General features: G+C 45.0%; 1 protein-coding gene across 1 annotated transcript in view; it reads right to left on the minus strand.

The window, feature by feature from the left end:
- adgrl1a (adhesion G protein-coupled receptor L1a) overlaps positions 1-22,291 on the minus strand; it is a 127,848-nt gene that overhangs the window by 38,963 nt on the left and 66,594 nt on the right. Inside the window, exons 3-5 of the mRNA XM_019856488.1 lie at positions 12,290-12,503; positions 10,188-10,297; positions 86-100 (exon numbers count right to left, since the gene is read on the minus strand). Coding sequence (XP_019712047.1) covers positions 86-100; positions 10,188-10,297; positions 12,290-12,503 — 339 coding nt within the window. The remainder of the gene's footprint in view (positions 1-85; positions 101-10,187; positions 10,298-12,289; positions 12,504-22,291) is intronic.

Consider the following 22,291-nt stretch of genomic DNA (forward strand, 5'->3'; position numbering starts at 1 on the left):
TGCCGGGTTGTAGGAGGGATTATGGGAGGGGGCAGGGGGGGAGGAAGGGGCGAGCTGTGGTTGTTATGTTTATAGCGGTCGTTACCTTTTTGATCCACTTCTATTCAAGCGTCGGAAAAAAGAGGGAGACAGAGAGATAAAAATAGACAGACAGCGGAGGGAGAGAAAGAGGGAGGGAAAGGAGAACGAAAGGAGCGGGAGGGGGGGAAAAAGAGAGATTAAATAAAACGCTGGCCTTTTTCCTCTCGCCTGACTTATCTTGTCTGTCTTTCGCTTTGTAAGGCGACCGAAATACGAACTGAAGGGGAAAATGGCCTGTGCTAGCTTTGATATTCAGTTCAACTTCATCAATAACCTCCGCCATGAATTCCCCCCCCCCCTCTGTCCCTCCACCACCATGACAACACACTCTCGACCCGACCTCCGCCCCTCTTGTTTTGCCACACCCCCCCTGGCGCCTGGAAGACCTGCTAGAGGGAAAGAAATAATTTCCATCCGCCGTCCTTTTCAGCTGTGGAGGCAAAAGAAAGAAAGAAAAAGAAAGAAAGAAAGCAGAAATGGAGATGAAAGTTCAGGGCTGGGCAACGTCCACTTTTTAAAATGGGTATTCAGAGATGAGGTAAAAAAAAAAAAGTGTATGTAACATCATGAATTTGAACCCTTTCAGGGACAGCGGTCACTAGAGTGGACAGCTTATCATGTTATCAGGTTACGGCGTGCATGAAATGGTTCAATTCAATTTTAATAGTATTATTAGTCAATTCTTTAACATTGGCCAAGCCCCGCCCCCGTGCTCACCCAATCACCCCCGGCTGAAGGGCTGCCCCCCCCTCCCCCAAAAAAAACACTTGAGTGCCTCATCTTTGGCTCACATAGACGTTGGCTTTTCACAGGGAAGGGGAACAAACAGGCGAGGGAGAATAAGAAAGGGAAGGGCATGACCGAGTGCCGCCCCCACCCCCGCCCCACATAAAAACACAAACACAGACCCCACTATACTGCTATTAAAGGCAGCCATTATTGGGAGCATCTTTATCCACTGAGCCTGAAACTAAGAAAGCCGGCATAATGCCACCCCAGGGTGCGTGCGGGCTTTCCACATTCGGCGGCGTGACAAGTAAAAGTGTCAGCCACCATGCTGGTTCTCGATTACCGCCTTAATGGCGGAGCAATTGATGCCGCTCCTTTCCCATTAAACGTTACAGGCGAGGGGGCGAGGTCACGCTCGTCGCGGCATACATTGAACTGGCTGACACCTCCGTTAGAGCAACACTTGAGCGCTGAGCAACGCGGGCCAGCTCAGCCGGGGGGGCTGAACAATCCATCTGGAAGGCCAAACCCGTCAATATGTTTGTTGCTTCCACTCGGGGTGGAACGGAACACACCGAAAATCATTTGGTTTTAAGGTCATGGTTGGGGAACAAAGAGAAAAATGTGGAACTGTTTTTTTTTTTTTGGGGGGGGGTATGTGTAAAGCAGGGCTGAACAATTGATCAAATTCAAATCGACATCACAATGCAGTAGGATGCAATTTTCAAATCGCAGAGGTGGGGAAAAGAAACAACTTTGCTCTAAATCAGTTGGCCGATCATTTGTCTATACCAGGGGTGTCAAACTCATTTTTGCCGCGGGCCACTTTGTGGTTGCGTCTTCCCTTGAAAGGCCGTTACGACAGTGAAACTAAATACATTTTAACATATTATTTGTACACAAGAAAATGATGAATTACCAATTTCCAAATCAGTCAAATCAACTATAATAATTATTATTTGAGTGACTGCTATCAGGGTAACAAAATTATTGCAAAATCTCAAGGTTATTTATTACACATGACAATTTGACATTTCGGTACAGATTTTAGCAAGGATCATGGAAGTTCACACACAGTTCGCGGGCCACATAAAATGAAGTGGCGGGCCAGATCTGGCCCCCAAGCCTTGAGTTTGACACATGTGGTCTATACAGTTTCTAGATAAGTTGAGGGCTTATGAAGTGCAGTCCGCGTTTGCATTATCATTGTTTCATGAAACCTGACAAGTTGAAGCGATAAAGCCACAAATTTGCCACCATTTGGGAAACGTGTGGAGTGAATTCACTGAACTGTACTGCTTGATGTAAACTTGAATCATTTTCATGCACAGGAAGTGGCATCCATTATGTCAGGTCCATATGGCACTGGCTCGTCATTTTCCCAAGAGGTGCTCAAAGGGAAGTGCCAGCTCCTCAACTAGAGGTAACCCCCCCACCCAAAAAAAAAACATTTAATGGGAAGAATTTGTTCAACAGAAACACGGCTAGTATCTATAATTTGATACTTGCGCATTTCCAAGTTTGAGCTGTAAACTCAACCTTGACAAAAGTCAGACAGTAGGAACAGAAAGGGAGACACAAGGGGGGGAGATGGAATGAAAAAAGGAAAGCGGGCAGTCTTGATCTCGGTGGCTTTGGATGGGATCTGAAGAGCAGCAAAAGGCGGCACCAGGATAAGATCTTTTTTTCATGATGTGCCCAGATCAAACCGGACAATGGAGCTCCGTGAAAATGCGGGCAGCGGTTGCAGCCTGCAGGGCTACAGATGCAAACGTTCTTTCAACCGGGGGGGAAGAGGGGCGGGGGCGGTCAGGGAGCCGAGAGAACGTATTATAGCCCGACCGCCAACTGGGAAGGGAGTCATTAAGAGCAGGGTTTGGTTGGGCCGAGGCGGCCATTTGGAGCTTTCATCTTGTACGACTGCACGGCAGACTTGCCCGTTCTGTGCTTTAGAACCGAGTGGGTAACTGAACGCAGAGTTGCAGGCAAACTGACAATGGCACTCGATTGGGCGCGGACGTCCACCAAGGTCAAACTAATGGATGGACTCGGCAACCAAAAGGGACGCCAAAAAACATTCTGCAGAATGTTATTGGCCTGGGAACGCCTCGGGATTCCCTGAGAAAAGCTGGAAGAAGAAGTGGCTGGGGAGAGGGAAGTCTTGGCTTCCCTGCTAAAGCTGCCGCCCCTGCGACCCGACCCCGGATAAGCGGTAAAAAATGGATGGATGGATGTAAATAGAGCTCAAACAAATTGCATCCATTTTTGCCCACGATCCAACTTCCATCCTCAAAGAAAAAAATGATTTCAATCATGGAATGAAGGTGGTATGAGGTAGAAGGAAAGAAAAGAAAGAGCTGAAAAGAAGAAGACGCTTCAGACGTCTGTTGACTTCATTTTCTTTCCTGCCGCTCGTCCTGGAAAAAAAAAAAAAAAAGACGAAAAGTACACAGAGAGAGATTCACCAGATGTACCTGAGGACAAACAGCGACACAAACTATTCACGGCGCCCTCGCGGCGCGCATGAGGCGAGTTTAAGGCCACCTCGTTCGCTTGCGTGATTGCTTCAGCCTTCCTTGCCTTTTCAGAGCCCTTTTGAGAAATAAGCCGCTGCCCTCGCACTCCTTAATCACTCTGCTCAATGCTTTCTACAAGCCTATCAATTACTCCCACTCTAATGAGCAACAGCAAAACACACACACGTGCAGACGCACATTGTTACCGGGGTTCCTCGGCCTTCCATAATGTGTCCTCTCCAGTTTCTTTAGCCTCTCGCTCCCTTAACAAAAGCGCCTCATTCGCGTAAGCATCGAAGAGCAACACTTGAATGCTAATTAATCCAGTTTGGCTGAAAATGTGTCCTCTTAGAGAGCAGGGGTGTCATTGTAGTTTATGGGGGGCAGAGGGGGTGGGGGCAGCTACAGATTCATTCGATGTCAAGTGGGCTGGACCAGGAAAATCGTAGCATCATTAAAATACGGTAAAATCATTATTTTGACTTTTGTTTTGAAATCTTTCGTGAACAATCGTTGCATTTTGGGTGTTGGAGCACAAAGCACATGTGAACGTAAAACAGGGGACAGCTAACATGAGACAGGCATATATTCCTTCTCCTCTGCAAAGAGCGAACAATATTACTGCGGCTTACTGAGGAGTTGAAACGTCTCCATGTCTACTTCATTTGTTGCTCCCACCTAGCAAAAGGTGTGCAAATCAGGAGCAGCCCAATATCCATCGAAGTATAACCCCAAATGGGACAAAAAACTGTTGAATTTCTGTGGATTCTATTTATCGGTGTGCTTTTTTTTTTTTAAACAACTTCAATTTTTTTCTTGCTCAAAAAGAAATTCCCAAAACTGTTGTTTTTTTGGGGGGGGGGCGGGAGGTTGGAACAGATTGCAGGCATTTCCATTCATTTCAATGGGCAAAAATAACTTTTCTTGATGAGCAATACTCCCCAAATCCTGCCACCCCAAATTCAAATGTATTTTTTCGCTTTCAAAATTCATCCCCATGCGAGCCGGAATGAACCATACAGCGGGCCAGTTTCGGCCCACTTGGCCATAAATTTTCACACCGATGCCAAGACACTATTTTCAATTTTGAGCAACTTTTGGGCCGCAATCAACGTAACGGCTGCAAATCTGAATATAACAGTTGGACACGGTGTAGCCGAGTGGCGAGCCACCAATTTTTAAAGCCTGTTTCGACACTTTTAAAACCGCGGCGAACTGGATGCATATTAACAAGATAAATCACAGCTGGTGAAATAGCAGGGGGGCCTAATGGCTCGGGCTCAGCCGCTACCGATAGCCCCACCAGAGAGTGAGGTTGCGGGGGTGTGTCATGGGGAATCGATAATGATGAAGTGCCGTGCTCCGGGGCAGCAGGGAGGACAGGTGGCGACCTCTCGTGAGGTAGATTTACTTTGACTTTGTGTATGTGTGTGTTAATGGCGCAGCAGTATCAACACACCAATTGATCGGCGATGTCTTAATGGGACGCAGAAGCTTTTACAGTCGTGCCGAGGCACAGTGAAACTGAGACGCCCGTGGACAAAAGTCCTGGGACACCTGTACAATGTCCAAGCTTTGCAACTATGACAGCTGCTATCGTGTTTAGTGTGGTTATAGTTTAGGTCTTTGACATCATTCAACCATGACTTTTTAGGCCGCACCGAGACTTAGACAAACCCAGACGTAGTCTTGGATAGAATATGTCCTCTCCACTTTCTATGTTTCATGGAGGTTAAAAGGTAGTTACTGAGTTAGCAGGGCATTTTTGAATGCCCTCGGTGGCCGCTTTTGGTAAATCGACACGGATCCAAATTTGGTGGCTAAATGGCATTTCCAATCATGTGCATTTGAGTTCAAGCATGGACTTGTTGCAGCAGAGTTGCAGAAACAAACTTGAATATGATAAAAAAAAAAAAAAAAAAGTAAATCAAACACCTACACTCATTTCCTTGGATAGAGAATTAAAGCGTCTCTCTGTCTCTCTCTCGCTTTCTCTCTCTCTCTCTCTATGTAAAAAAATTAAATACCACGATTCGAAAATCATGACAGGTTTATACATCTCATAGAACGCCATTAATTGAAACAGACGATTCAACAAATGAAACGCATAATTAACCGACATAAATGAAGACAATCAAAGGTTGTGTTACGTTACATATGTCATGAATAAGAATGCTGCTTAATAGAAAAAAAAAAAGAACGTTTTCAAAATAATTAAAGCGTCATGAAATCTGTATGATCCATCAGTCATGAAACAAATGAACGCGTTCAGTTTTGCTACCGGTGTAACTAAACGAATGGACAATGCAACAAATGATTCCGCGTGCTAATTATTGAACTGCTTTTACATTTATCCCATCCGTCTGTTTATTTGTCAAACACACTGCGCAATCGTTTGTTGGCGTGCTTGAAGAAACATTTTTCGGTGAACGAGTGTTTTCAGTAATTGGGCTGACACAGCTGCTGTTGTCAAGGCGATTCCACGTGAGCCAAACAAGCATCTCCTGTCAGAAGTGTGTGTTTGTGTGTGTGTGTGTGTGTGTGTGTGTGTGTGTGTGTGTGTGTGTGTGTGCGTGTGTGTGTGTGTATCATTTCCTGCTGTCACTTCCATGTTTCAGGTGACTGGTGGCACCTCGGCGACATGACTCACGCAAACAAAGCGGGAACCTCGCTGGATGTAAACACGGCACATGAGGCGAGGGGCCACCTGACGCCAGCTGTAAAGAAGCCTGCGAGGACGTCGCGGGGGCCGAGCGTTTGCCAGACGGTGAGTGAACGATGGGGGCATTACCGGAGCGATTAGAAGCAGCAAATTCAATTAATCTTGACAAATCTCTGCTGAGGCAGAACGGAAAGGAGCGACTCGCCGCCCCTCCCTCGCGCTGGTAATTAAAAGTGGCCGAGTTGAGTGGCGTGTGACCGACTTGAAGTGTTTGGGATGAGCGGCCCGGAATGCGCAAGTCAGCTCGGCTTTGTTTTTTTGTTTTTGTTTTTTGCTACGGCAGTTAGAGGACGGGAGTAATTGACTCTTCTTTCTCATTCCAGACAGACTTCTCATCACGGAGGGATCAGCTTCCAATTTTCTAAGCTGTGCCGTTCTTCAGATTCAATCGACAAAGTTTGTCTTCTTCCCCCCCCCCGACAAACCCCGAACGCAAGGAGCAAAAAAATGCAAGTCAGCAGCTATTTAATTGTCCGCTTGATTGCTTTACGGCAATAGAACAAGCAGCCAGCCAGCGGGAAGAGGACAAGGTGAACATGCACAAAGACGAGAAGCCGAGTACAACAAAGCAAGGCGCGTTTCCGTGACCTCTTTGGAAGGATCCAGCTTGCATCCGACCGCGCAGCTTAAAAAAAAAAAAATCATATTAGAGGCAAGGATTAAGCTGATTTCATCTGATAACAGTATAAATTAAATCTGTAAGCGGAGACGAAAGGGCTCACGCATCCCGTTTTTTACGGCGAATCCTCAAAACGATCATCAGAATTTGATGTCACGTGACGTCCACGTTGATTGATTGATTGGGATGAGCCCTTAAATTTGTCCAAAAGGGCTTCTTCCCATTGGGAATCATTTGGGCCCCACTAGAAGCTTTTCAAAATAAGAGCTGCGAATTAACTCAAAATGGCTGCTTCAAACCAAAATGGCCGACTTGTTCAATTTCTTGCATGGGTCAATAAAAGGTTTTGTTTTGTTTTTTGTGCCTCCTGTTATGATAGGATGTGTCTACTGAAGTTTCTGTTGATCGGTGAAATTGCTGTCAAGGGCCAATTTTTTTCCAAACTTTCCAAAACTACTCGAAATAATCATCCATAGTACCTTTAGCGCCATGCTCCGCCCACATTAGAAAAGGGCGGAGATGTACAGTTGTTCATCTGACTCGGATCCCTGCTTCTGATTGGGGTTCATTTAATTGAATTCCCCAACAGGAGCTCATCAAACTACCACACCTGAAAATTGCCCAAATATGTACTTCAAAACAAAATGGCCACCTTTCTGTTCAATTTGATCGATCACTAAAATTGCCTTCCCCTACACTATGATGCTCTTCAGTCAAATTGGAGATTGAATGAACACGCAGCCCGAATACTGACAGTCAAATGATCTCATCACAAACAACAAATTCAAGTTCATTGTGCTTTTTTTTTTTGTTTGTTTAAGATACTTAATCCAATTCTCCAGCTGTCTTAAGCGTACCCCAACAACAGCAAAGCCAGCCAATCCGGGTGGGAAACAATCATAAAACCGACTTTTCTCACGTTATATGTTACGTAACATCACAGGAGAACTGTGCGAGGGGCGGAGGAGGACACTGGAGAGGAACACTCGCCGAGGACATTTACACTTCCCAGGCATGAAAACACAACCAGAAAAATGTCTTCTACTTTATCATTCTCTCACAAGGTAAACTGAAGAGTGCGAAAGCAGTGAGCAGAGGAAGGGGGCAGGCATTAAGAGAAGCACTTGGAATTCCCTGAGTTTCTTTGAGCCTCGCTGGAATGCTTTTCACCTGGAAAGAAGAAACAGAAGAGACAGCAGAGGAGGGAGGGTTTCGAATGGAAGAATGATGGGGGGGGTGTTGAGGAGCTCAGAGGGCAGACGGAGGATAAACAGGGAAGGGGAGCGGTAATGAAATAGAGCCGAGACCTGAGAGTGAGGTGATGAGGAAGAAGTAGAAGAGAGCCAAGCAGGTTAGCGGCGTCATCCTCATGCTTCACTGGCACCTGAGGTGGGTGGGGGGGAAAGACAAAACAAAAAACAAAGAGAACCCGCTCCCAATTCCCAATAACCCCCCATCACTTTAACACCACTTGCACCCACACATTTGGGCCGAGGGCTCCTCCCCCTGCAGTCAGGTGATCCTGCACAGTGGAGGAATCGATGAGTGGAGTAACACTTACGAGTGTGTTCTCGTGAGCATATTTTCACATGAGTGAGGCTTCACACAAAGCCTGTACAGTCAAACCTCTTTTCAACGTACCCCGTTTACGGCGTTTTCACCCCTGGAATTTTCACATTTCAAAGTCCCGATTTCACATTTTCCATTTGCCATTTGCCCTTTCAGGGACAGCGGTCACTACAGTGGACAGCCTATCATGTTGTCTCCCAGACAAAACTCAGCTGAGACTACGAAATGGCAAAATCAACAATTTCGACAATCGTCTGTAATGGCAACAAAATCATGGCACTTTTTGAGGCCAACAGATCGTAAACGGCTTTATACCGTCTTCCATGTTCATGTTTTTCCATCTATAAATGTTCATACTGTATTGTACATCGCAGTTGGCGGCCATTTTATGAGAAATGTTTACAAGGAACTACCGCTATAGCGTACAGATTCGTTATGTCCCCCAAGGTACGTTGTAACGAGGTTCGACTGTATATCCTTTGCCTATCTGTGCAAAAAATAAAATAGGGGGGTCAACGGATGTGTGTGTGTGTGTGTGTGTGTGTGTGTGTGTGTGTGTGTGTGTGTGAGTGTGAGTGTGAGGCACTGCCATGGCGACCTTAAGTAATGGCGTCTTTGTGTTTGCACTCCTGTCCTGCTGAGCCGCGTGCATGCAGCACGCCCGCCCTTCCAGTTCTTGTTTTGATTGGAAAATTAGCACAAGAGCACAGCAGTACGGTGACGTTTAAAGTACGCTTACAATGGCATGACAGAGGATTTGAAGACAAAAATCAAGCGGTGCAACAAAAGATAAGGTCGAAAAAGTTTGGGTTTTTTTTTCCTCTTGATGTATGCTCCACATTCAAGAAAATAGCACTAAACTCTGAAATAGGGCCAGAAATTGCTCTTTTAATGCAGATGCCAATTACAATATTTAGAGGAATAAAATTCTGATAACCGATTAATTGGCCGATTAATTAAATAAAAATAATCTATCGAATGAAGACATTTTTTTGGTCCCTTAACACTTTCCATAGTGAAGATATAAATTACAGGCAGTATATTTGACTGTTTTACAATATTTTGTCCTATTTGTTCAACTTGACATCTGTGAGAAAAATCGACAATCAGCCGATATTTTTGCAGATTTTTTTTTGGGGGGGGGGTGGGAAATGTTTGAATGTCCTTATCTTTCTCTGATGTTGTAATGCATTATTGTGTAATTTAAAAAAAAAAATTTGGCAAAAAAAAAAAGACCCAATATCGGCAGAATACATCGGCCAGCTGATTAATCAGTCAGCCCTACTCTTCACGCCATCTACTGGGTGTCATGGTGCATCTCAATTAGTTTGGAGGTCAATTCAAAATGCGAAGCACTTTTCAGAATGTAGAAGAAGAGAGTCAGCAAAAGGCAACAAAACACTTTGTCATTTCATATCAGATACGTTGTATGAATAATGTGTCACTTGATATGTTAATGTATATAGACAGCAAAAACAAACACAAAAAAAAAGTCAGATCGAGGAATTGTATTGGAATTGGGCAGTGGGTTGGACTTGAAATGTAACTCCAGCCTAAAGAAGAACAACGTGACGGCATCAACACCTGTTGCATGACCTTGACTTCATGTAACGGTTACAAACGGGCTCGCTGAACCAATTTAGATCATACCTTGAGGTTTTATTGTACCTTAGAATTAAAAAAAAAAAAATCACTTTAGAGGAACGACCAAGAATTACTGGGAAAGTCAATGGGAGTGCAGGGGCCCTCGAATGAGTCAGAAACATGTTTTAGAGTGCCTGTTTGTGGATCGTGTGCGCAATCCACAGAATGGCCCCGTGTGCGTGTCTGAGCGTCATGAGGACTTTGAAGGGTTGACGCGAGAGCGGCAAGGGTGGGATACTCAAGCGGGATGCTCGTGGAAACGTTTGAGAGGGGGGCGGGGTGGGGGGGGGGGGGGGAGTGTACTCACTGTAGGGGACGCACTCGTACTGTATCTCCAAGTACTTGTAGGTCCCGGGGCAGGGGTCAGGGAACACGTCGGACCCGGCGACCACCACGCATTGAGTGCGGTTGTTACACCTAGACGGTAGAAGAAAGGATATCAAACATTTTGTCAGAATATATCCATCCATCCATCCATTTTATCTTATCCTCACAAGGGGGCATGCTGGAGCCTATTCCAGCTGTCTTTGGGCAGTAGGCGGGGGACACCCTGAACTGGATGCCAGCCAATCCCAGGGCACACATAGACAAACAACCATTTACGCTCACACTCACACCGAATTTAGAGTGTTACAATGACCTGCAATGCACGTTTTGGGAATGTGGGAGGAAACCGGACTACCCGGAGAAAAGCCACGCAGGCACGGGGAGAACATGCAAACTCCACACAGGAAGGCCGGAGCTGGAATCAAACCCTGCAGCTCTGCACTGTGACGCGCTAACCAGTCGACCACTGGACCGCCATATTTTTTTATATGTATATACCGTATTGGCCCGAATATAAGACGGCCCTGATTATAAGACGACCCCCTCTTTTTCAAGACTCAAGTTTGAAAAAAGACTTTTTGAACACCAAATTAATTTTTATACAGAAAATAATTACAGTACATCTGAAACAAATGATTCTAACAATATATTTGAGAGAAAAAGCATGTTATATTGCCTCATTCAAATCTTAATATCTGAACATTTAAATATGTAAACTAAAGTGCAATCACATTCGTAAATGAATGGCTTCTGGTTTTTGAAATGTAAATTACATCATAACTTCTCCTCAGCTGCTGGTTAACCTGGCCGCTCTTTGACCCACTTTTCTCCAGATTGTCGCTACGTTTCTCCATTTTCTGTTATCTCTTCTATTATTTAATTATTATTATTCTATTCTTTCTTACCGCTATTTTTTCTTTTTCTTCTTCGTGACAGGGTTCACTTTGGCCTGGGGAGTCAGGTTCAGCATTCGCTTCAATGATATCTGGCGCCATCTAGCGTCGTGAATGGGTATAGCAGTTGAAAGGAGTCTGAAAAGATGAAAGGAACACGAGGAGGGAAGGAAGCACTTTCACACTAGACTACATCATGTGACAGCTGCACCCGAGGAGAAGAAGGATGCTCTGACGTCAGAGCCTCCCTCTCGTGGGGCATCGTGAGTGGGAGCAATTAGAGGTGAGAGAACATGGAAGGACGAAGGCAAACACTCCTTGCCGCATGTGGACGGGGGGGTGGAAAACCATTCGCATGCACACCACACCTCTGTTTAAAACAGACCGTCGCATGCCTTCTCACGAAACACACTCACACACACACATAATCTCGTGTTGGAGCATTTCTTCCTCATTGTCTCTTAAACCTCTGGTGCATTCACACCATCTCGCCGTCATGTTTAGCGCTTTTTCTCCTTTTTTTTTGCCCACTCATTTCTCTCCTCCGAGCTCTTACCTTCACACACCCTCAAGCCCTGCCGCCTCTATTACATGCGTGACGGATAGCGGGGAGAGGGTTTGCATTGATCTGAGCCCAGCTCAGAGGAAGCAGATGCTAAGCGAGAAGCCCCTACAAAGGCACTTGAAACAATAAAAATATATATGGACACATTCCTAGCGAGGCACGCTCACATTGTTTTTTTGCACAAGGACTCTGACTTGAGCGATTCACTCACAGGGGAATCAAAGCGGCTCAAAGCAGACACGTGACATTCTAGGTCAGTGGATTCCAATTTTTTTTTTTTTTTACACCAAGTACCACCCGAGAAAAAAATGAAAGACTTCAACGTATCATCATTATGCACGGCATTAAAATACAGTAGAGCGGTAGGCATAAGGGTTCATCTAAAATTAGCTAACATGTTTAGCATATTAGCTTTGCCTTCCAAGGCAACCTAAATATTCGAAAAAGTTTGATGTCGCGCAGTCGTACATCACCACAAACGACCACAAATATATTTTTTCATCGTATTATTGTTAGTTAAGACAATGTTTTCTTCTACTCTATGCCAATTTAAAGTGAAGGTGAGGGTGGAGGTGAACCCAATGAAAAGGCCTGCGAGGGTGTATGAACGCCGTGCAGATGGACCTTTGTGACATGATCTTGACGGCGTCGGGCAGGTAGCACTGCACGTTCTCCATCTGGAAGGGGTCGGCGTCGCAGATCTTATCGTCCGTGCGCCCGTAGTTGGCTGTCTCGATCATGATGACGTCGCTCCCTGGGCAGCGCAGCTCGATGGGGTAGCCTTCGCATGCCAGCTCTCGTCGCATCAAGCCAAAGGGCATCATCGACCGGCTCAGCGCTGGGTGGAGGAGAGTAAAAATTATTGATAAATCGACAGACCTTGATTCTCTTAAAGGAGACTCTTTACAACCGGGCCACGCTGGAAATATGAGGTGAGCTGTCCGCCCTGGTTTTTATCCCCATGGAACACATTAAGGAGCTCCTTAAGAGTATTGAGAAGTGAAAATAGATGAACATAGGACAAAGACTTTCCGGATTTCTATTTTCCACAAAGCTTGTGGCGGCTAAGCTATCCCAGCTGACTTCGACCCTGGACTTAGTCACCAGCCAGTTGTAAGGCGCACACACATCCTTCATCCATTTTCTAATACACAATTGTTCTCAATCGTGAGCTGCCGATGCCGGCTGACTAATGGCAGCATTTTATGAGCACAATGTTGGATGGCACGGCGACGTGATTCTTTTCGCAAGCTGAGTGGAAAGCTCTCGATTTCACATAAAGCGATGTCATGTTGGTGGGGTGCGGCTCCGAGGGTGGCAACCGATGGCGACGATGTGACCATTCCCATCGGTACGTTAATCGCCTCTCTTATAGTTTAACTGATTGGACGTGGCAAAAAAAAAACAAAAAAAAAAACCAACAACAACCTCATACTGGTAAAATTTTGTGTTTTTGGGTAAGACTTGGTCATGAAAAAGTCATGCTGGCAACGCATTTGCTTTCACACCGTGCACGTGCATTAGTGAACTGGGACCGTTTCTTTGACGAGAGGCGCAACAAGACTTCCAGCACAAAACAATGTGCATATGCGACCTTAACGTAGACAAGGGCTACAGAAATTGGATGAACGGCTTTCCAAGGCTTAGTAGTGTTCAGTAGTAATATGACAGTTTATCCGAGGATGTGCGCTTCATCCTTCGTGGCACGACTCGTGTCAGAAACACGCAAGAAGATGTGAAAAATCAAATTGTCGGTCTACACTTTTGTTTCTGGTGTGTGTGTGTGTGTGTGTGTGTGTGTGTGTGTGTGTGTGTGTGTGTGTGTGTGTTTGCTTGTTGCTGTTTGACATGCGCGGTGGTCAGCCAGCAAGTGAGGGGCTTCAGTGTGGAGCCAGCAGGGACCAGGAGCCACGCGGGGTTAATCGGCGAGCCAAGTTGAGAGGCATGAACAAGGGCTGCGGAGAGATGCTTGGAGAGTTAGTTTTTGTCTCTCCAGCACTGCGCACCTTGACACTGCACTGCCTCTCTTGGTTGAGGACAAAAAAATAATAAAATAAAAATACAGAATTAGGCTGGGTTTACACCCCATGGATTTTTTCGCACTCATGTGGCACAGTTGGCATATGTGCCAACAGGCTATCAAGCCTTTTCCAAATGTGGCAAAAAAAAAAAAAAAAATCTGCTACGTATAGGAAATGTTCCAATGCACAGATCAGATATATCCTCTCAATGCCAACCTGAGGTCACAGACATACATTGACTGACCGGTTATGCATTCTCACCCATGTCTGCTCAAACAACACAAACATGTTCAAAAACACCCGTTTTAAATATTATTTAAAAAAAAAAAAAAAAAACGGGCCAAAGAGAGTAATACCAAATTAGCCTCATTTACAGGGTGCCACATTTTTTCTTCCTTTTTTAAACATGAAAATCTTGGTAAGTACATTTAATAGGCAAAATTAAAATAGACAATACAACATTTAGCTCTGAATAAGCAAACTGATTCCGCTCTGCCTAGATCAATGGTAAATGGTTATTAATATGACCGTGGGCCATTACAAACATACTTCCAGAAATAATATTTCATTTAACATTTGAATGGTCCCCAGATATAAGGACCAAGTCAAAGAGAGAAGGTCAAAGTAAACCTCCGGGTGTGCTCATGTGATTAAATGACATATTAAAGTGTACAAAGGGGAGCGGACAGTCAGCTAACATGCTAACGCAACTCATACTCAACGCAGGGTCATTGCGTCGATTAGCTTTAAAATTTAGAATTTCCAAACTGCTTACGTGAAAGCCTCACACGACTTGTCGTGAAGCACAACTAATTGTCCAACTGTTTCCTGAATGTTTATGCGAGCCAAAGCGTGGTTCGCTAGCGAAGCGCTAACTCCGCGGCTAATGCCGCTGTTCACTGGCGATTCAAATCAATTTCGCAAGGCTTCGCAAATAATCCACATTCACACCTTTTGCTTTTCATTTCATAGAGAAAGAAATCAGTAATCTGTAAGTCCACTGCTCATTGGAGGACAGCCAGCATTTGTTCTCTGGAGCCCGCCTGCCAGCGTGAGCGGTGCCGAGACGCTGTCCGTGGTTCTGAACTCACAAAACTTCTTGGAAATGGAGTCCTCTGTGAGCGGGCGCGCCGTCGGAGGACTGTTAAACGGGTCGGCGCGCCGCTGCCAAAAGTGTTGCGGAGGAGCAGACGGCTCTGACGGCGCGTCAAGTCGATGCTCTGCATGCTGGCAGTGCTCAAATTTCGCAGTGAGGACCACTTTTACATCTCCGCAACCTGAGTCAGCCCCTCAGTAGGAAGGTGGCCTCAGCCCATCGTCCATTCCAGGCAGTGGTCCAAATATTTAGTGACTGCACGTCAGATTTGTACAAAGTATTTTTTTACTTTTACTCCCTGCATTTGAAAACACTGTAATAATATTTGTTTGAGGACATTTGTCCAAAACATGATCTGTGCTATCTCTGGCGTTCCAAAACGAGCTTTCTAATCTGAATAAACCCATGCAAGTAAGGTGAGTGTTTTCAGTTTTTTATAATTCGCTAAATTCGCATTTAGCTAGCATAGCTATGGAAACACGTTGTTTTGATTTTTGTGTTCTTCTCAGCAGTCACGATGCAGGATAATAAAATCAGGAAAATGTTTCATGTGAAGTGAACTTTTGTGTTTTATGCTTTATTCTTTTAAGTTTTCAGGTTTTTTACGTACATTTCAGTGCCTGTACTTTTTAACTTAAGGACATGAATCAGCACTTCGACTTTCACTAGAGTATTTTTTTTAACACGTATCTCGTTAGCCTTATAGCATCGATGCCTAACTCAAATTTGAACGTTTTTGGAAAACAAGGAAAACAAAAAGCCCACACAATTGGACGTTGGCATTTATACTATTAGGCTAACAACCTGTGCTTAAGTAAGAGTGTGAGTACTTTTGCCACCTCTGATTACAGTGGCACAGTGCTCATTTGGGTCAATGTCGACGTGAGTCACTCGCCCACCCCGCGCCCCTGCCATGTGCTGTTCAGCCGTGTGCTTCATGATTCACTGCCAATTGACTTGCTCGTGTTTCTAAATGCCACCCATTGATGCGGCGGGGGGGTTTGAGTTGAGTTGAGTTGTGTAACTAACTCCATCTGGGCTGAATGAATCGCACGCGTGCGCACACACACGTACACACTTTGTATCTTTTCTGCCTCGCCAGCATGCAGCGCCAAATCACAAAGACCTAGATGCAAAAACGCATACTAATTAAAGCCGCAGAGATGCAAACAGCAGGCGAGGCAAAAAAAAAAAACAACACATGTGCGAATACAAAAAAAAAAGTGCAAACACCTTGTGACGCACACACACACACACACACACACACACACACACACACACACACACACACACACACACACACACACACACACGGTAGAGGTATACGGTTACATTGCATGGCGGCGTCTAACAGCAGGATCACAAAGCCTGGTGATGTCAGTGTGTGGCCTTGTTCCCTTAACTAGCCCGTGGTGGAAGTACACCACAGCTGGACAATGATTACAAGCTCACACTGAGGAAGTTAATGGATGGGAGGCAGGAGGTGGGGGATGGGGGTGAGTCAGTCCACTCGCACAACAAGAACCCTAACCTCACACACACTGAAAGCGGTTCAGTGCAGGAAAGAAAGAAAATAAGCAACAACAAATACACCTGATATATGCCACACCTTTGGCGAATGATGTTTGTGCCGTGTGAGAGAAAGTACAACAGAGCAGTTGTTACGCACGGATGTCGGGAAACCGATTTGCTAGTGAACTACTTAAAGGTGGAATTTGCAGTGAAAAATGCAAAAAAAAAAAAAAAAAAAACCCAAAAAACCCAAATCAACTTTATATACAACTTTTGTCTGTGTATGTTAAAACTGTCTAAAACCGGTAACATTTTGTTTTATGAATAAGTGATGCAGGCAGCCTTGGTGTCGTTTCGTATACACGCATTTAGGGACCTGGGAGCGTTTCTTTGGACGTTGAGTGAGTGAAGTGAGCCGATATTCAAAACTTGCTAGCGGCTTTAATTACACTTTTTTTTTTCCACTTCATTGATTCTGTTGAAGCTCTGAAATGCACTCTTTAATGAAAGCCATTCCACTTCATCACATCATAGTTATATTGATTGACGCTTGCATTTTTGCACGTTTTCGATTCATTTTTGTTTCTCTGCACTGCACTGAATTCACATCCAAAATGCAAGTCGCACACCGTCTGAGAACTTTGCCGTAACAGGCCAAGGCGCAGTTTTGTTTCTGGGTCAGTAAAAGGCTGTTTGGTAAAATAAATAAATTATCTTGAAAAAATTCCTGTGCTGTTTTTAATTGATACCGGGTCGTTTCATTACCGCCGCATATGCTTATCTTCTTGTGTTTGTGTAATTAATTTCGGCTTAATATCAGCGCGCCTGCATGGTGCCCGTCTATCATCTGCGGCTCGCCCGTTTCAACGCCTAAGTGTTTACTTTGTCACACACCAAGGCGGCGCTCCAATCTCATACAGAATGGGAGGAATGAAGACAAATCCACTTCCTGGTTCAGGGAATTTGTCATTAGCGCAGCCGCTAGTGGGCCACAACATTAGGGACACCCGCCCCCTCTAATGAGATCCGATCCAAAACACTGTCGCTGAGCTGCATACAGTATTTATTATTGTGGCTGTGGTTTGCTAAATTAGATTGTACGGGAAGTCGTTTTGAATATTGTGGTGTTGATTATCGCTCTGAAATGATTTTGGGGGGAGCTCATCATGACTGAAGACCCCTGACAGTAGTTCCTCCAATCGTCACTAAATTGGGTGGACAAGTCTATCATGAGAGGCCGCATGAAAAAGTCTCACGGGCCCATGGCTGAAATTAAACAGGAAGTCAGCCATTTTGTTCTGAGGCAGCCATTCTGGGCAACATCCAAGCTTTGTACTTCGCCAGACTGCAACTGGGGAATTCGCCCGGATGAGGCTCGATTGGAAGCAGGAATCCAAGACAGATAGGCGAGGCAAAATTAGCAAGCTCTTTTTTTTTTTGTTTTTCTTTTTGCTTATGGCATCTAAGCAGGCAAAGCACTGACCATGAAAAAGAGGGTGCGACAGCCATTTCACCGCTGCTCGGAGCTTCAGTTATCATTTTTAGTACGGGCTCTATAATGAGTCGTCAAGGGTGCACAACTTGGAATTTGCTTGGATGCAGTCTGCTTGCAGTGGGGCCGAGTTGGAGAAGGGAGAATAAAGCTGTGTGTGGCAGTTAGTGTCTCCTCTGTAATACACACAACTGCCACCTACAGGACTGGAGTAGAATAGTATAATTTACCAAGCCATGATTATTCTATGAAACGAATTAGTAATACTCAAAATGTGGCTCCCTCTAGAGGTAAGCAAAAAAAAAACCATCCCATATACAATTCAGGTGCATTTAAAATTTAATATATAACACCGGTCTGTTTTAACATTTAACTACATATTACTCGGTGACTTTTTTTAAACAATCATTATGTAAGTACACTTCCTATATTTAATCATAGCGTAAATATTTAAACATCGCATAATGCTACGGTGTTGAACATTAACACTGAATCTACTTTTTAGGGATAAAACCACTGCCTCATTTTTCAGGTGCTACTTGGTTTAAAAATTTGGATTACCGTTGAAAAAGACATTTCCAGTGCCGGAGGTGATTCGGGGCTGTTGCATTGGATCTCATTAGATAGTGCAGGTAAGTGTATTAAAAGATTACAGCCGGCATTACACTTGAACGATGTCTGCTAACCACGTTAAGTCATTCACCGCTGAAACTCCCAAAGTTTGGGTTGCGGGGGAAGTTTTTTTTGCGCCTACATCAGCACATGGGGATGTACTTTGCATGAGCTTTTGAATGGTGTGGAATTTCACTGATGTGTGCACGGCTGTGTGTGTGTGTGTGTGTGTGTGTGTGTGTGTGTGTGTGTGTGTGTGCCTGTATGAGGAAGCAAAAGAAAGTGGGTGTATGCGGCCAGATGGCTAGAGGCCGAGCTGGAGAGGAGCTGAGCTGAGACGAGATGAGCAGGGGGATGAGCTTGGACCGGCCATGAGCTATGATTGTCCTTCACTGCGCGGGAATCCATTACGCAGTCAGGGTCGCCGCAGCCAGAAACACAAAACACACACATGCATGCACACACATTCGGCATTGAGTCGTGCATGTCACAACAACCAGGTGACGAAGGGTCGGCAGGAGCTCAGCAGAAGCCGTATGTATGTATAGATGCATCTAATCCCCTCTGTGAGATGATGACTCATCCCCTATGCCGGTGATTCTAAAAATGTGCTACACTCTTCATTTCATGTGCAATGCATTTCAATTGAGTCATTACTTAAATGCATTTTTTGGTCAATATTAAAGCAAAATGTTAATCCTCAAACTCCGCCTAATGGTACAGTGGATTACAATAACATTAAGTATACACTTTGGGAAGAAAAAATATCTCATTTTTCGACGGGCACTTGGGTCTTTTTAACACATTCACAGCAAGCTGGTTGTCAAAGTTCTCAAATTTGCCAGCAATTTTAGAGGAATTTGCCTCATCTCTCAAGACCCACCAAATTTTGTGCTCTGTGACAATCTAAGGAGCAAACCAACCAAAAGAGGCTCTCAGGCTTGTTTCGAACGTATTTTCAAACACACCAGTAGGACAAATACTAAAAACTGAACACATCATGTTCAAACGTACTTGTCTGAACGTATTTGCAAATAACTTCTTCCTGTTTAAAAAAGTGATACACTAAAACTAAAATATCATCATTGGCCGTAACAGGTTGGATATCAGATGACGAACAGAAACGTCAACGGCAGCGAATGACTTTACAACGGGCAAGATGGAGGTACTTGGCGAGTATTTTGAGGCGGTTCCGCTTCAATATCTCTCCGCTTCAAATAAATGATAAATAATAAATAAATCATAAATAAAAAGGGCTGATAAATTGACGTCGGGGTTGAGAATGGCGCAAGCTAATTCTCGACTTCTATGCGCTGTTCTGCATGGGCAATGCGCGACGGGTGTTACTCCAGGGTGGCGGTCGCGCGGGGACGAAGGGCTTGCTTTCATAATGGAAGCTACAAATTAAGAGCGAGAGAGAGAGAGAGAGAGAGAGAGAGAGAGAGAGAGAGAGAGAGAGATGATTGGATTTGAATCATTATCCTCACACAGTAATTAAAGCCTGAGGGTGAATGGATGTTTGGACCGTCTGACAAGAACATTTTTTTTCTTTTTTTCTTTAACTTCCCGCCTCTGGAGCGTGCTCTTTTCTCTGTCTATTACGGCACCCGGCACCCGCCGCTCTTTTGTCGCGCCAGACTCGGCGCGGCCCGCCGATGATGACTCTTAGCCATTAACGACGCTCAGTGCACAATGAGAGGAAGGATGAAAAGTTCCGTCTTCAATGAAAGGCTGTATTTATACAGCGGATCAAATAATATGCGTCCTAATATCTATTTACTTTTACCGGACATCTGAAACAACTTGCAGGCACACGCCACAAAGCCGTGGAACCCGGCAACGCAAGTTTGGACATTGGGCAGCAACACAGAAGTAAACAATCAAAAAACTAATAGAAATACCCCCTTGGCAGACTTCAACAATATTCCAAACCACATCAGCCAATAAATTAAATTATGCTAGGTAAAGACACATCTAAGCCGTCATGACTGAATTCCAGCACAAAGTTTTTGGACTATCGAATGTGGGAGTATTTTTCCTAGTCTGGATGAATTCCCCTTGACATTCCCAGAGAACAATTTCACATGCCGTGCAGAACTTTATCTCGCCGTCTCCACGCGGAGCTGTCATCTTTTTTGACGTTTTCGAAGGCGTATGAGCTTCGGCTTTTGGGATTTGCCCCCCAAAAAAATTCCGACCAATTCTGACCGTGGCATGTTAGCTCTGACATTTCTGACAACCTGTACAGAATCTTCGAACATCTCTAGTAACGCACATCAAGTCGGTTAGCTGTCCAGATGCAATAGTACCGTATTTTCCACGACCAAAAGGCGCACTTAAACGTCTGAAATTTTCTCCAAGATGGACGGGGCGGACTAATAATGCCTTGTGCATGCACTGAGTTCCAAAATCTGCGAATGCTGTCGTGCGACTCCGATGAGGGGTCCGCTGATGTTGTGCCGACACGCTGCTTATATCGAGGAAAGGACGACGTAACTGAGGAAAGCATGCGGACGTTAAAGTGAGACTTTTACCGGACCCCAATAGGGGTGCATATAGTAAATAGTAAGCGCATGGCACAAAACAACATCTCGAAAATGGCACCATCTTAAAAAAGAAAAAAAAAAAAAAGAGAAATTAAAGAAATGACCTTATAAGTAAAAATCACACAGTCTCCTTTAGGGGGCGCGGCCTATTGAGTGACATCAAGAGCTGCAGTTAAGCAAGTGAAGTCGTAGCCTCTGCTCCTTGCGAGTGCTTTCATTCCGCATGTGTGTTTCGGATTGTTTATCTCAACTGAAAGAAAAAAAAAATCAACTAATCATAGGCCGCTAACATAATCTTCATCAGTCTTGGCACTGGCAAGTCAAGGAGCCACTGTAGTTTCCCTCGATGGCATAAGCGAGGAATTTTACAGGCGGTGTGTCTTCAACAGGACATCCAACTTGTGGAGCTCGCCGGCCAAATTGTGAGGCAGCCAGTTGGCTTTCTGAGCCCGTAACGTGACGAGCCGCTCTTAGCCCTCCTTGCCCGCTCCAGCAGTTATCTTTTTAATGCTGCTCATTAGCATTGCACTCAAGCATAGCGCCAAAGAACATTCACGCCAAAAGCAGTGCCGGGAATTTGAAAACGTCGGAGTCCCGCTTCCTCTTCTCTCCCCCCCTTTTTGTCCTTGGAGTGACCTCCACGCCGGCCAAGAAAACAACTCATCTCGCAGTCACGTGGGCGGGGGACAGCGATAGGGATCGCATCCGAGAAGCGTCCCTGGCAATTCATCAGTTGAGCGGGCTCGGATCTTAAGCGCTCACTTAGCGCGCAAAGTTCGCCTAATGAGTGGCTGGAGCTCGGCCTGTCAACGGTGACGAGGCCGGCCGGGCGACCGCGGCAACCACTGTCACATCTGCGCATTCGCCGTCGAGCTGAAGGGGCTGCCACATATCCAGACAAACCTCAACGACTGGCGTAACGTGGCCTCGGCGAGCTTCACAACGTGGGCAAAAGTATTGGGACAGCAGGCTTTTGACGACGGGAAAATGCAAGAAAATAGGGAGTCGGCTTCCACTCTTTTTGGAAGAGCGACAAAATTTGGGAGTGAGGTCAGTGGACATTTTTTTTGCCCGGTGTTTGACAAGGTAAAGGTCACGGTTCTTTCTCGTATGCATCGAGCCCAATCTGTTCAATCTGCAGCACAGTGAAGCACATAGTCATGCTTCCTGACAACTTCAAAAAGATTTCAAAGGAAGCAGCGACAGCTCTGACTGGAGTGACAGCAAAAACAGGCAGTCAGAAAGGTGAGAGATTTCCCTTTACAGGAAAACAACAAGTCTGAAAGGAAAAAAAGAAAAAAAGAAAACAAGATGAATGACATAACACTAAAAACAAGGACGCCGGGC

Source organism: Hippocampus comes, unplaced genomic scaffold, assembly GCF_001891065.2.
Source record: "Hippocampus comes isolate QL1 unplaced genomic scaffold, H_comes_QL1_v1.1 scaffold171, whole genome shotgun sequence".
Lineage (NCBI taxonomy): Eukaryota > Metazoa > Chordata > Actinopteri > Syngnathiformes > Syngnathidae > Hippocampus > Hippocampus comes.